This window comes from Balearica regulorum, chromosome 1 (genome assembly GCF_011004875.1).
Source record: "Balearica regulorum gibbericeps isolate bBalReg1 chromosome 1, bBalReg1.pri, whole genome shotgun sequence".
Lineage (NCBI taxonomy): Eukaryota > Metazoa > Chordata > Aves > Gruiformes > Gruidae > Balearica > Balearica regulorum.
In genome coordinates, this window is record NC_046184.1 from 6,727,177 (window position 1) to 6,743,470 (window position 16,294).

At 39.4% G+C, this 16,294-nt stretch overlaps 1 protein-coding gene across 22 annotated transcripts in view; it reads left to right on the forward strand.

Moving 5' to 3' along the window:
* CELF2 (CUGBP Elav-like family member 2) overlaps positions 1-16,294 on the forward strand; it is a 568,513-nt gene that overhangs the window by 509,960 nt on the left and 42,259 nt on the right. For 21 of the 22 annotated variants that reach the window (XM_075762404.1, XM_075762317.1, XM_075762230.1 and 18 more), the window contains 3 exons: positions 2,463-2,542; positions 7,446-7,604; positions 9,031-9,094. In XM_075762404.1, coding sequence (XP_075618519.1) covers positions 2,463-2,542; positions 7,446-7,604; positions 9,031-9,094 — 303 coding nt within the window. The remainder of the gene's footprint in view (positions 1-2,462; positions 2,543-7,445; positions 7,605-9,030; positions 9,095-16,294) is intronic. The other variant, XM_075763889.1, reaches the window with a different exon arrangement.

Consider the following 16,294-nt stretch of genomic DNA (forward strand, 5'->3'; position numbering starts at 1 on the left):
TGGGCTGAGGAGCGAGGAGGGAGGTTTTGTGGTAGTGATGGGCACGGAAAGTCCCCAACAGCTGAGCTTTGTGGTTAAAAAGAGAAAAAGCTAAAGGGAGGGAAGAGACAGTCTGCTTTATCTTGAGAGGAGCGCAGCTTTATTTCTCTGCTGATTCACATTTCTTTTGAGACCTGCTAATTGCAACATCTCTCACTAAGTTACTTACAGCCGTACTGCTGGGTAGAAATTGTGATAAATGCATAAACTGTGTCTTATTGATTTTTGTTGACATTTTACATGCTTCTTATGCATTCTAAACCTCCATTCAGTAATTGTCACTATGGTACACGCTCCTGGATAATGAGAGCGGAAGAAGTGAGTGAGGCAGTTTCTTGACCATTATAAACAATATTATTCAAGGCTCTGTATGGGGTTTCTTGCCTGCCCTCCAGTATATCTATTTGTGCTCATCCCCCATTGAATTTGCAAGACGAGAAATGAAAACCCTTGGTGTTACTTCCTCTTTTAATGATAATAACAGAAACGGTTTTTAAGAGAGATTACTTTGATGGTAAATTTGGGCCTCTAATTTTAGTGCACAGCAGCAATGTGGAATCTAGCGGAGGTACTGTAGTTTATTTACCCTTCTACTGCACATTTTGTCTAGATTGCCATAAAGAAAGCTGGTTTCTTACATCATTTTCTTTGACAGAAATTTGTTGCTGAATAAGAATAGTATAGCAACGCGTAGTGTGGCTTAACAGCAGTAAGACATCATCAGCTGTTATGTTACCTGAGAAATATGCCGTGAAGTTCGCGTAAAAGAATTCTGACTTCTGATTTTATGATGCTTGCTTATCAGTCAGAGGTACATAAGCCAGCTTAGGTTCTCTTGTATCACGGGCCTTTACGTTAAAGAGAAAAAAAAAAAATACCGCATGATGCAAAAATGCATTGACTTTATTTTCATGACTAGATGTAGTGCTTTTGGGTAATGATCAGGCATTGCTTTCTCTTACTGTTGTTTGATTAAAATGTGAATACAGTCTTGACTTGATAATCTCACCAGGTACACATGGAGCAAAAAAAGAAAAGGTATTTTGTGCCTCAAATTGATTTGCATAAACCAAACAATCTGTTGCTTGTTGGATTGCAAAATGGTTTATTTTGCCCATTGGCCACAGGGGCAACAATATTGTATTTTTGATGCCAGAATGTAGCTTTCATGCATTAGCTCTAAAATGACAATATGCTTTAGCCTCTCAGTGCTTAGATTTGCTTCATTTGGAAATCTTTTAAGTAGTAATAATAATAATGTTTTCAGGAAATTGAGTGGAACACTAAATTATTCTCTGAAACCTAAGTTCAAACTGTGCAAGGCTAAGGGAGCTGAAAATCAATGCACTTTTAAAGTCATTAGAGATCACAAGTGAAATAAGTCTGTGTTGCTTTAGCTAAGCTTTTAGTGTGCCATGGTATTATTACAAAATCAGCCTGAATCTGCATTAATTTCACAGTCTTTTTCTTTAAGATGCCCAAGGGTGCATGAAGAATAAAATGTAAATCTCAGAAGGCAATGTTTTTATTAGTCAAAAGGGCAATGAGTCATGCACTAAAAAAGTTGACCTGTACCATGCCCAGTGTAGCTATGACTGACAGTAGTAAAAGGGAGGAAAAATAGCCCAGGCATTAGCCTACTGGCTTTTCATTATGATTTAAAAGGCTGAGGAGGGAGAAAAGTGATTTTTTTTAGTTATTCATGCACATAGCTTCAGAATCGTTCAAGTTGGTGGTAGCTTTCAAAGGTCAAAGAATTATACTTGTACTTAGGACTCGGAGAAACAAAAATCATACAGATTTTTATTTTTAATATGTTATTTTCTTAAATGTTGAGATTCCACCTACATTACTGAATTTTGTCTGAGTCTTTTCACACTTAGTCACAGGCTACACAGTGGAGTTTTTCTCATCCTTACTTGTATGGTCGTTCTCTGCGCATCACGGAAATACGTGACATTATGGTCTCCTTTGTTAAATTCCCAGTTCAGCTGCCAGTGATGCCAGTCACTTATTGACTCTTCACAATTCACCTGCACAAAAGCCATAGCAAGCAACTGTTAATGCATGGCCTGAATAGACTAAACTATGCAATCCAAACTCTACATAAAAGCCTTACCTATTTCAAACCCTGTGGCTAAAAACAAATAAAAGGAAAAAAAACCCAAAACAACCCACAAATTAAAGGAAAAAACCCTTTCTCCTCACCCATCCCCACCTAATTTTTTTTCTTTCATCTATGGTCAGATTAGCAAGTCAGCACTGTCGATAAATAAACTAGAGAAGTTGTTTATTTTTATGTACTACTGAGAACAGTGTCGTCTTGTGGCCGTTCTCGTAGACTGTGTTGGTTTAACAAGCGTCCAACCCTTTTGTCTTGTTGTTTTTTGTCTTTCCTGCTCCCTGTCCCCTTGTTCCCACAGGCTGTGCGTTTGTCACATTTTCTACAAGGGCAATGGCACAGAATGCAATCAAAGCCATGCACCAGTCTCAGACCATGGAGGTACAGTACTGTATCATTTGCCCTTTCTTTGTTTTCTTTGTGCAAATGATTGCGAATGGTAAAGCCATGCTCTCCTGGACCAGATCAGACACATGACAATCACAGATTTAAACTTTTTACTGACTCACTCTACCTCTCTTTGTGAAGTTTATTTTTCTTAATGACCTGAAAGCGCACGATAAGGTTGCTGTGTGGTATCCAAACACGGCTCCCGATCCTGTTTTCAGTGGCATTCAGCAGAAAATAAAAATGCTATGAATACCGCTCCTCAGTCATACTCAGAGTGTATCGGATGAGTAAATTACCTTTAATTTTAACACATACTCCCAAAGAAAAATCTTCGTTTCTTTTAAATAGATTTTTAAGTGTTGTGGTTTGCACTGCTCTGAGAAAAAGCCGAAGAGATTTAACCTGGCCACGCTGAGTTACTAGCGCATGTGTTTTTCTGGAAATAGAATCTCTTTTTAAGTTAATATAACTTCTCCTTCTTCATGTAGCCAATAAAAATGCTAATGATGACAGAGCATATCGAAGTGTGGCACTTCCTGCAGAGCACCGTCATGGCTGGCCCCTCGCAAGCAACGCTCTTTATTTCCTCCCAAACTGCCTCTACGGCCTCGTATTTTATCACGATGAGCTACACAAAACTTTAAACCTGTTCACTAAATGTGAATATAGCTGCAGGCTAACGATCCGTTCATTGGAGTGGTTATCGAATGCCACGGCTTGTCTGGCAATCTCAAAACTTTTTTCAGTCTGTGATTTTTGTCATGGTCTTTCAGAATTTTGCACAAAAACCCGCACAAGTATGAAGTCTTTACTTACTCTGGATCTTCTAGCTTATCATTGGAGAGTGCATGTTATACTGTATTATGTATACTGTATCTTCGTGTAGTGATGATTTTTCTCAGAGGTGACATTGATGTTATGTGCACTTGTTTCTTTTTTTATTTATTTTTCCACCAGGACCTTTCGATTTTTTTTTTTTTTTTTTCCTCAGTGATTTTTCTTTGCAATGCTCTAGTCTCCCAAAGCATGCTGGGTGCTAAACAATCATTATTGCGTCATGTCGTTGAGCTGCTTTGTGTAACGAGCCAAGGGGGGAGACCAGGGGTGGGAGGGTGGAGAGAGGAGAAGGAGAAGATAAAAATCAAGCCAGTGCATGAAAATGTCACTAACTGTTTCCTGTATACTACAAGTAATGATACCGGCATTGCAAAGCTATTGTCTTTCCAAACATCACGTTTAAATTTGGTTGAGCTTCTTTTATAATCTATGTGTTTTCTTTTCAGTGCAATGCATTTTTAGACCCCGAGTATACAGTTTTAGATGAGAATCTGCCAATGAGATGAGAATAATTGAAATGATCTTTACTAGAAAGCTGCTGTTACACAGTCTGTGCAGTCTGACAGTATATTGTGAAAAAACCTGCCACTTTGAGTCTCTGAAATAACACTCGTAATTTGTCTGCCATGCACTGCTCCATTAATTCAGATCGATACGTTTTTCTGGGTTTGATTCTAAGTAAAAAGGAAATGTTTATTGGTAATACTGTGTTTTACCTATATTTTTCCATGTGTTTTAATGTATTTTTCTGTCTAGCAAAATGAATTTTACACAGCTCTGCTTCAGAAGATGGTAAAATTAAAGAGATAATACCTCCCAGACAAGTTCTCCCCTTCTTCTGTTGTACGCAGTACTCCACAAGAGGCTGCGTTTTGGTGTGATGCTCCTGTTGACATTAGTTCTGTAGAATAGTTACTCTTGGATCAAAATACTTCTCAACACCTTTAGAGACGTCATCAATGAGCTCCCCCAACTGGCAAGGCGATTCCAAATATTTTACACTTTGAACATCCGGGTCTTTGTGCCAGTTGAGCTTAGGCTGAGAGTCCCTTCTTGGAGAGAAGCAGTACACCTTCCAGCTCCTCGGTGGTGCTCGGGAGGAGTCTGACCTCAATGGTCAGACTCAACGGAGTCTGTACCTACTGTCTTGACAGCACAAAGAAAAATATGAAGGCAGCAACAGCTGTTGGGAAGAAAATGGCACTAAATGGGGTGGAGATACCAAGCCGTTGAATGAGGAAGGGAGCTGCACCCTGTGTATATGCTGGGAGCTTCTTCACAAGATAGATCATGGAAAAGCATAAACCACAAATCATTCTTTAAGCAAAACTTTTGCTTACTTTTGCCAATAGTCTTCTAATAAAAAGTTAACTTGGGTTAGCTAGTGTTAAATCTCGACTCAGCCTGAAACACTGGTCCTTGGACACTTTTGTTTCATGTTTTTTTGCAAACAGAAGTGAGCTGGGGGGGACAATAGGTAGTACACAGTTACTTTTCAACCCAATTACTGCAGATTTTTTTTTCCTCATTTTATTATTTTCAGTTCTTTGGCACACACCATTGACCAAGATGAAGTTTCCAAGTTGGCTAAGAAAGAACAATAGGGATGTTAATGTCCAGACGAACACGCCTCATAGAATAATGAAGTCTCTTACAACTCTTTCCACCTGACTTTCTGACCAGGTTAAATCAACTGATTTTAAAAACATAATTTCTGCTCTAGGTTTTTGCTCTTCCATCTCATTTCTGTGGAGTTTTTTGTTTGTTTGTTTAAGGCATTCAAATGCAGCACCAGTAGAAGACACTAATTTGTTATCATGGAGTAAATTTGATGCAACAATAACAATCCTTTTCTCATATAGAGCCACTTGCTACATATAATTTCAGTCTTCAGAATGTTTGCTCTCTTGAAAATGATGAAGTGCTGAAATACAGAGCAGACAGTGAAAAAATGAATTATAGATTCATAAATTGTAGAGATATTGTTTTTATACAATTTACTGACATTTAAGCATTCATAAATTTGATGTCAGCTGTAGTGTTGAGTGCTGAGCTGTTGAACTGAGAACTGAAATAGCCATATAATATTTCTTCCTTTAAAATTAATTTCTATTTCTTTGGAAACAGACTTGGTTCTCCTGTACATCTAGGTAGAAGGCAGTAAGTTCTGGTTATTCTTAGCCCAGCGCTACCAAACCTTACATTAAATAGAAATTATTTTTTTGTTAGCAAAACCAGAAGAAACTCGCTCACACTGTCCACCCCCCAGCTCCTTCTTCTTTCTTTTTTATTTAAAGGGTCTTGTTTTTAATATTAGTATAAAAATCACTACAGAGAGGTAATTGTGTAACAAGCTGACTCCTTCATAATCTTTATTTGATTGCTGGAGTGGTACATATCTCCTTCCTCACTGAAACATCGAAAGACATTTTTACAATGAAACACACAGGAAAGGAGTTGGAGGTGGAATAATAAATCACAAGTGATGATTGTCTAAGATAATTCTAAAGGAACAGTATTGATGTGAGATCCTCATACAAGAGATATTATTATTGTGGTTTATTTCATCATTTCATCTGTTGATTGTGAATATTCTTATCATTTCTCCTGGTGTGAAGTTCTTCAGAGAAAAGATACACGGCTGCTTTTTGTAAATAATAGAGGGCAGGAACCTTTCTGAAGATGTTCACAGTGTTGTGAGAGCAGCCATGGGAAGTGTTAGGTTAAGTATAACCCCGCTCCCCATCCCACGCTACACACTTCGGCTGAAGTGCTGCTGTGGTCTTTGGACTTGAGTCACCTTTCACTCCTACCATTGTGTTCAGATTGCAGTTAGACAAGAAATTAGTGTAACAAAGCCTGGCGGGTGGAGGGAAGTTATTCATTGGATCCAGTGAAGTTGGAAAACAGTATGAAATGGATTGACAGTTTCTGTGACTCACAAAATGCTTGAATTAATTTGAGGAACTGAATCATTGCAGTATATAGTTTGCTTCCTTGGTTTGAAAAAAATGAAGACTCGAAAGGTTAAAATATAAAAACATATTTTTATATGTTAGCAAGGGAAAAAAGTAGAGCGAGAACAACAGAGGCATCTTTCACATTCATGTCTCATTCTCTCAGTGACTTTGCCCAAGAATACTCAACCTGAAGTCCAAGGGAAACATCCAGCTTACCTCAAAAGTCCATCTGGTCCATGACCTCCTACTTCTTCTCAGGGGTCCCTCAGACATGGGTGAGGAGTAGGTTGCAGACCAGATCTCTAGTTCTTTCTTACAGCCTCCCTGTTTCCTAAGGTGTCCTACAGCCCTCCCATATCATGTAACAAGAGGCTCATAGAAGCAATAGAAGAAATGGTGGCAATCAGGAATGGGCTGCTATCACCAGAACTAGTCACTTTTGGTCTGCATCCTGCCCTTTGTTCACATCTCAAGGGTGCTTGATACAAAGCGTGCCTGGGAGCGGACCACAGGTGGGTGAATTGTCCTAGCAGCATCACCCTTTGTGCTCACTTGAGACTGGGGACCCGCTGATGATGGGCGCTGCAGTAGATCGGTTGTTCGCAGTCTGTTTACGTAGGGTACACAAGCCAGCTGCACCGAGCGAGGCCACACAGCCAGACCGTGGCGGCAGGGCGGCGTTGGCTGTGTGGTCCCTGGCAGCAGGGAGGTTGGACACCTCTCCCTTTGGCGATGCCTTGGAAACAGACTGCAGACAAAGCATCACATCCATCTCATCAGCTGTGAAGCTTAATTAAAGAGGACTGGTACACTTCGCTCTCTCTGGCAGCAATTTTGATAGCTGGAAGGAAAAGAGAGCCTGAGGAAAGGTGCTTTATAAAAAGAACTGGGGAATCAATAATTTCTCCATAGCCTCTTTTCCTAAGAAGCTGAAAAATCTTAGTCCCGGCAGTGCTACATATGCCAGTCACAAAGAGAGGATGAGCGATCAGGTCGTGCCGTTGCCGGTGGCCCTATGGGACATGGCTGAGCTCACAGTGCAAGGGTGGCTCGATGGGATTTAACACTTCTGTCTTTCCTGATCTGTCTAACCACAGGGCTGCTCTTCGCCAATCGTGGTGAAGTTTGCCGATACCCAAAAGGACAAGGAGCAGCGGCGTTTGCAGCAGCAGTTGGCACAGCAGATGCAACAGCTCAATACTGCCACTTGGGGAAACCTCACAGGTCTTGGAGGACTCACACCACAATATCTAGCTGTAAGTTCGTTTCAGAGACAGTAGCTACATTATAATGTATTTATTTTTGAATCATGGTAAATCAGCTATAGTAAGCTCCCAGCAATAAATTGCTAAATCCTCCAGGATATGTAGCATGTCTTTTTCTATATAAAAAACTCTCTATGTTTATCACATGGTCTGAAAAAAACCTAACAAGGAATAGAATTTGAATAAACATTTCAAGATGTGTCAGTGCTGTCCAAGTCAAGCGTTTAAAGTTTATTCGTGCTGCAAAATAAAATTTGATTCCATTAGTTTCATTGTTCTTTTGAATGTTAGAGTCTGGTTTTTATAGCTGGAATAAAATTTAAGTTCTTCCTTTGGGGAGGACAGATAGGCAGCTGAGCACTGTAGAGGCCATATCTATATGGTGCAGCCTCTAAACTGGAATGTTGTGGTTCAGTCCTCTAATTTTTCACATTTGAATTCGGAAATGGCTTTCGCTTTAATGCGTGGTTCCGTCAATGCTAAACATGCGTGGTTCATGCTACCTTGTACAGAGAGCGAAGATGGCAGGGGAAAGCAATTTGTTTCTCATAAATTGAAAATGGTATTTTCCTTGGTCCATCTGTAAGACGAGAACCAGACGTTAGCTCTTGCCCCTGTTGGAGAAATCCGAAATCCACAGCCGTGTGTCTTAGGTCCTGGGTGGCCCAGATGACTCCCCTGCAGCACAGCTGAGAGGGAGCCTCTGCCTTTTGTGGCTCTGGAGTTGAGATGTCTGGTTGAGCAGCTTTTGGATAACTTGGAGAGATCCTGAGGGTTCCAAGCTAGACAAAGAGATGCGTCCGTATATATGTACTGTGTGTGCATCAATACCTAATTTGTATGCATACAATGCTTTGGTATAGTGATATAATTATGAACAGCTATTTACCTGGCAATTAAAAATATATATTAGTTCTGAAGTAGGCTAATTAATACTGAGGTAGGCTAAATTGTTATATACAAATACCAGTCTAATGAGTATCTGTGTGCTTGATTCATAAAGATAATAAAGAAAAAACTGAATTCAGGGGAGTGGGGGAGAATGGACTGTGATTGACAGAGATGAGTTATGGTAACTACTAGACTACAGAGGGTTGTAATTAGTCACGCTATGTTGGTTTAAATAGATTTAACACCTGGTTGTTAAAAAGAATAAATTGATTAATTGTTTTAAAGCAGCAATGTTATTGAGTTTCCCTTGTGTCTCTGTGTTTCTTAATAGAGATTAGACATTAATATGGATTTACAGCATTGACTCTAGGGATGTTCATTCCAACAATAGACAGAAGCAAGAGACTATATAAATGTAAAGGAAAGCATAAATATTCCAAATGTGAAATGATAGCTCATTTTAGTTTTATCTTCATTTGTAACATTAATGTCAGATAGATTGCTGTGTTATGTTGTTAATTTGCAGCTTCTGCAGCAAGCAACTTCCTCCAGTAACTTGGGTGCCTTCAGCGGCATTCAGCAAATGGCCGGTAAGTTAAAAACCATTTTATTTTGCTCCAGCTATGTTTTGTATTCTTAAGCTATTGAATTCTGTACCTCTAATAATCACGTTGTCGAGGCGGGGAGGGGGGGCACGCTGTGTATTAAATGTGGCAGATGTATTAGCAGGGGATAGCTCGCGGTTCGACGTCAGTAGAAACACTTTCTCCCCTCTTTCAGAAACTGAAATTAAACCCGGTGCTCCCAGGTTGTACAAACAGTTTGTCTTGCATTAGTCACCTGCCATTTGTCCAAAGTAACCAATTGTAAATTGCAGGAAAGCTCTTAGTCCCCGCAGCCGTATCCTACCCTATGAAAAGTGTCAGTAAAGCAACAGCAGGATTACATTCTAATTTCCAGTGAGATTTCTGTGTCCTGAAAAATCAAATTAATGGCAGCCCTCAAACATTTTAATAATAGGTGGTGAGTAAAAATGTTCTGACCTTTTTAATGAAACCCAAGATTACAGGCCTACCTTCGGTATGAATTTTCAGGCTCCTTTTATAATCACGGAAAATTAACTGGGTGCCTTTTTGACTTTGGAACCCTAGTTGACAAAATTACACAACAGAAGCTTTTATGTAAAAGTATAATCTTTAGTCTGGGGGAAAAAAGAAAGAAAGAAAAGGGAAAAAAATCAAAGTGTGAGCAGATTTGAAAGCCAGCTAGTTGGAGGGTTTCTTAGTAATGAGCTGTGTGCCAGTAGTAACTGATGTGTAGTGATTAGCAAAAGGTCACTCCCACTGTGTGACCTACCATGCTGATACCCTAACTTAACATGATGCTAGAGAAGGCAGCATGTGCAGTAAATCAGAGCACAGATGCACATTATGCCTGACGCGAGAAACTGTTAAAAAGCTTTTTTCTTGTTAGAGGGGAAAAGGAAAAAAAAAAAAAAAAAAAAGGAAGCACAAAACCCCTAAATTGCTACATTAGTTTATTTTAATCATGAACCCACTGAATCAATGAAATACAACATCGTGCTTGATCATCACAAAACAAAGGCTAAAATATTCAAAAGTCTTTATGAACACCGTTTTCTCATTCTTCTTTTAATCCTGGTCTTCTGCTTCTTCTGATTCTGCTTTGAATGAATCCTGAAATACTTTAACAAGTATAGATATACCGCACCATATAGCTATACCCCACAGGTATTCTTTGCTCAATCGTTATATTATGCCATTATTGCAGTGACATCAGAGACTAATGTGAACCTGCTGTCTGACAATATAAATTGGCCTACAGATGACAATATCTCTGAATTATTCTCTCTTCCTCAGACCTGCTGGCAGTGCTTGCTGGTTCTATTATGTTACACTTGCAATCTAGCATTTTTTCTTCCAAAAAAATGTGTCTTAATATGATAAACAGACCAGAGCGGTTCAGTAACAGTTTTATACTTGGCAGTTTTGGAAGTGGCTTTGAGCTCAGAGATTGTGTTTAATGTTTTCATATTTGGTTAGTTCTACAAAATGAAAGAATTGAGACACCGAGGAAAAATAATGTGATATCCATTGTATTATGTACACTATAGAAGTTTTCTGTTGCCTGTTTCTCACTGTTAGTGTAGATTCAGCTTTGTCTCCAAGAACTGTGTTGAAACTAAGAATTTTAGTCAAGTAATTTCAGGAAGGGCTCTCAATCCGGGGTGTGATTTATTCTCTGAAAAACGTATGGTCTTGATTCTAGTAGAAAATCATCTCAAGAAGTCGTAGTGGCACGTCATTGTTACTTGAGTGATATGCTTTCTCGACTAAAGATTAGATTGCTGGTGCTCTCATCTATGGGATACTTTAATGACCGACTGCCTCTACTAGAAAATACGTATTTTTTACCTTATATACATGTTGTCAAAACAGCTTGAAGTTTACTCCTTTCTTTCCCCAAAACATCTAAGTCTTAAACCTTCATGTTCAAGGTCAAATTAGTGATATTAAATTTCTCTCCAAGCTGCAGCTTTACATGAAAGTGCCAAACACTAGCTGCTATTTCCTCATTAGGACTGAGAGTTCATGTGCTGTCCTCAGCAATCATGTGGTACTATGTTATGCTGTGTATCTGCTATTAAAGATTTGTTCATTACGTTTTGTGAAAGGAATAGAAAATACTCCTGTGTCTGCAGCAAGGATTTGCATTACCGGCCAAAGCCATCCTTGAATGTTTGTAAATGCCCAGAGTTTTTTAACTTAAGATATATATGTTCATTTTACAAAAATGAATCGAATATGTATTTCCATATTGCATATAGCTTGTCTATTAATAAAGTATTTCAAGGTGAGGAATAAAATCTAGACAGAATTGAGTAAAGTGCTAAAGAAGATCCATCATTGCAGCTTGCAAGTTCTTTGAACTTTGAGTTTGAGGGGTCCAACCTTTCTCTTTGAAGTCAATGGGTGTGCTTACCACTGAATTCAGGCACTGAAAGTTTGATCAAAAGCCACGTGGGCCATTGAAATCGCACTCTTACTTACATGTCAGGGCTCTAGCACCTCTTTTGTGCTTAAGTCTCGACGAAGTCACGGTTTGCTAAATTAGGATTTCTAATACAGCTACCCCCTTGTCCAAAATTAGGGACCTTTAGATCCACAAATATTTATCTGTACTGCTAAAGGCCATGTTGTCCCTGTACTGAGCAGAAGGGACATAGCACACACCCGGCCGCACATGTGAAGAAATATTTGCTGTGCAGTCCTCAGTGATATTATTTCTTAAAGTAAAGTGATTTGCTTTCATAGCAGAACAAAGACACTGATCTTCAGCGTGAAGTTTTAAATTCCCTGTCCCTAATATCATGCCTCAAGTCTGGTTGAATTTGGTTTTTTGAAAGGAGTGGGGTTTTAGGCGTTTCCAGTTGAAGGGAATTGGAGTTTGTTCGTTCGTTTGTTTGTTTGGGAGCTAGGGATCCAATCCAAAGAATAATGGGGTTTTTTCTCAAGAACTCACTAACATACAGACATTAAACACACCAAGCTCCAGCTCCAGAAGTGAATGCTGCCCTTGCTGTAGCAGCCCACTGTATATGCCGTATTGCCTTTGCCCAGTGTTCACAAACTGTGCGTGAAGTCATGAAACTGGTTTGACTAAAATTTGTGAGATATTACAATTTGAGAGACAAAAAGTAATGGTTTGCCATCTAGATTTCCAAGCTTTAAGGTTCCACACTTGGTTCCCCAGTTTAGGTTTTCTCATTTCTATTAAAAAATGAGTTTTATTTGAAATTGTTTTATTTCAGGAGTCAGTGCTGCCTTCGGTAGTACAGTAATCCCCTGGTCTTGATCACAGGAGCTAACCCTACCTTCCCAAACTGTTTCACTGTCTTTGTAAAACATACAACCACGTACCATTGTCAAGTGTGTATTTTATAGCGAGCACTTCCTCACTTTTCCTCCCCTCCTGCGATATCTGTTAATGCTAATTTAAAGGCAGTGTTTTCTCTGACATACCTCTCAAGCCTCAGCGTCTAGCCTGTGCTTTGTCTTTGGGGAAGGCTAATAATGTAGATGAATTACATTATGTGATTTGATTGTCTTACTTTAAAAAGACAGTGCAAGCTACATTGAGCACTAGCAACCTTTCAAGCAAAAAAAGATTCCTCCATCAAATATATACGAATTGCACGGAAAGCTTAGTTCAAAGGAGATTGATGTGGCTTGAATGTTTGCATTGAATTTGGCTGGTGCTGGATCAGACCCTAAAAGCTGCAGTTATTTAAGCCAACCTGCCTGTTTAAGAACCTGGAAAGTACTAGACAGGCAATATAAACAGGGAAATTTTATATTACATAGGGCAACTGTAGAAAATTGAAATGTTGAAAAATACATGTTCTATGAAGATTTTCTGTTGTCCATTAATGTAAAATGTTTTGGCAGGAATAAATATTCCCTCGTCAGAAATCTTTCTCTATGTGTGACCATTCAGGACACATCAACGTGTACATTACTCATAAAAGACACAAAGGTATTCTCTTAATTGAACAGACAGTGTATTTTCCTTTCTGAAGTCATGCGGAAGAAGGAACCATGCTTTTGGCTTTTCTTGCTTTGGTTTTCAGATCCCTAAACCCTCTACAGATGGGACTTTTTATATTTTCCCAATGTATGGGGTTTTTTCCAGTCCTTTCCAAACTCTCTCACAGTTTGGTTGCATTTTGGGTTGAACTTCTGGCCCTTTCTGAGCCCTTTTCAATCCATTTCACCCTTCTTCTGTTACCCAAGCCAGATTTCCTCCTGTTGCAAAGTCTGTAGGAGCAGATGGGTGAGAGAAACTCTGCGAGGTTCTGCTTTCTGAATATTTTCCTCTAATTGTTGGATTGGCTCAGTGGATCTGGAGGGACCAGTTGGAAGCCAGGACCATCTGCACAGAAGCTCTATACTTTCGCATTGGCCCAAGGATCCTTTATATCCTCTGACTCTTTGGTGGCTTCGTTCCAGCAAAGCCATACTGAAGGAGGGCTTCTCCTGCTAAGACCTCTTTAGGGATATCATATTAAAAGTAAAGGTCACTGAGAAACTGTTTCCAGCTCAAGGGAGATAGCTGTTTCTTAAAGATAACTACCAGTCTGGAAAATGTTGACCTCAGGGACTAGGAACATTGAGCTTTTGTAACAGTAATTCCATTGAAAGTTCTACTTAATTTAACCCATACTATTAGGGGGTTTTAATTATTATTTTTAGCTAATAAATTAAAAAATTTAGCATGTTTTTGGAGAGGCAGAGTTTGAAGCAAGTGATGCTGTTCTCAATCCCCACTTTGCTCCTGCTCACAGGAGAAGGAGAGGCACCTTGAGAGGAAAATCGATGCTCGGCAGTTTACAAGATGCTTATTCAGGTGGTAAGAGGGCATGATGTGGAAGTTTGGCTGAGTCCGGGCACAAGATTTGTAGCTCTGGCTGGGCTTTCCATAAAGGGTGAAAGGAAGGAGAGGGACTTTTTATTGCCTTGGTTCCTCAGTGGGTGGAATTCATCCCACTGAACCTCAGCAGTTTGGAAATTAGGTGTCCGATCTCCCTGCGATGTCGTGAAGAGAGAGTCACTCCCAGGCTGCAATTCATCCTACCAGGGGCTGGGGTTAATCTATCTATTTTAGGATCAGATGAATCATCTGCTCGCTCTGTCTCCTTTGACTATAGCAAGAGCCTGGGCAAGTAACTTTTATTTGGCTATAGTTAGATCAGATGACTCTTTCCCACTAGGACTGGGGAAGTTTCAATTGAGAAAAGCACATTTCTTGCCAGGATGTGTTTAGAGCATGCGTAACTTGAAAATGTGCTGAAGTCCTACTTGAGTCAACTAGTAACTCTGACTTTCAGTCGGATTTAAGCATGTACTCTTAAAAAACAGGGCCGAATCAAATGTGTACTTAAAAATTGTTTTAAGGGATTTGCTAAATGAAACACCAAATGGCTGGGGTACCTTAAGCACTGTTCAGATAAGCAGCTTTTCTAAACGTAGGCATGGAGTATGTATGGTTTGATGGAGGTAGTGCTCAGGTCTCCTGCCTATTTCAGTTCTTAGAATATTGCTGGAATGACATCACACTTTCAGACGCAGGACATGAAGCCTTCACCCCCATTTGGTAACATCAGCATCTAGAATGGCTGATGTCAGTGTTAAGCAAATAGTTGCTTTTTTGGCCTGGAGGTGATAAATTTTACCTTAATCCACAATTGTTAAGGTGCAGTCTGGATTTAATTCAGAAGGAATAAATTCTAATAATTGGGAAGGAAACAAATTTCCAAAGAAAAGGAAGGCAAGGTCCTTGGGAACTGCTTATGAGCTATCCAGATTTGGCTCTGATAATCACCACTGACTTTGAAGTTCTCGGTGCATATATTGTCACTAGAATGTAGCCAGTGCCTTCCTTTATTAGGAATTTGTTCAGCAAGCGAGTTTCAACTATTTCCTAATACGATTTTATTACGATTTTGGAAACCCAAGAGCTGATGAGGCCTAAGAAGTCTTCAGGAACGGCTCGTGACTCCGTTGTCTCCTCTACAAACATCCAGTAATTCTGAATTTACAGTTATCACAGGAGAAAAGCTGTGGTGACGGAAACGAGGCAAATTACTTCATTGTATGAAAGTTTGCATCGGAGGCTGCACAAGAAGTTGTAAAATGTAAATCTCATGCTCTCAAATTTCCCCGTGTTTTCACAGAACTGCATCTGTGACTGTGCAGCACTACAAAAATTTCCTGCGAATGTGCTAATAGGCCTTATGAGAATGTTCTATCACCATCCATCTGTCACTTTTTAACAGGCCTGATTGGCAAGCACTTGTAACAACTGACATCTGTTCTCGTTTATTGATATGTAGATTTATGGTAATCGCTGTGAACAATAAGACACAAAATTACCTAAGGTGAACATTAAATTAAATTTTCATGCCCCTATCCTTATAAATAATTTTTTTTTTTAAATCTTAAGTTTCAAGCAAGGCATACTGTGCATCTGTTTTGTACATAATTTAATTGTTTTTTTAATCTGCCAAATAACAAAATGAAAGTTGAATTTCCTTGCAATCTTGAATATTTGCCAAGCTGATAGCACATTGGTAAATACATGTTATTAAAAATGGAATCAAACTGTATTGTGATTCTGGTTTTTTTAATAATTTCCCTTTAATTCCCAACATTGTCTCCATCATGAAGATCAAGAGTTATTTCTTACCCAGAAGTTGTTTTGTTTTTTTTTTTTCCCCTGCAGGGGGATTTTCATTTTTCATGTGCAGCTCTGCCTATGAGGCTGTTCTTGAGCGTTAAGCAATTTGCATTTCTTCAGAGAGAGGTGCATTTGCTGAGCGAGCAGCACTTTCAAATAAAAACGATCTACTCATTTGCGGTCCAACTCTGTTGCGGGATTTGGGACTTTTTTGAAAAAGCTGTAGGATGTGAAATGTGTGAAGACAGTATGTGGAAGGGGAGAGAATGAGAGAGCAGATTAGTCCCACAGAACTATACTTTGGCTGAAGTTCAATTGAACAAAAAATCCCCATTTGAAAGGAAAGTAATTTTTGGGTCTGGAACTCGAGAGCATTTGGTTTCCCTCCTCCAAGTTTGTCCTAGCAAGCAGGATGTTGACACACTTGACAAGTTGACGGGAAAAGCCAATAAAGAGGGAGCGAAGATGGTGAAATGCCCGGGGAACGTGAAACACCGATGGCAGGACTTATTTTTTATATGTTTTAGCAAATA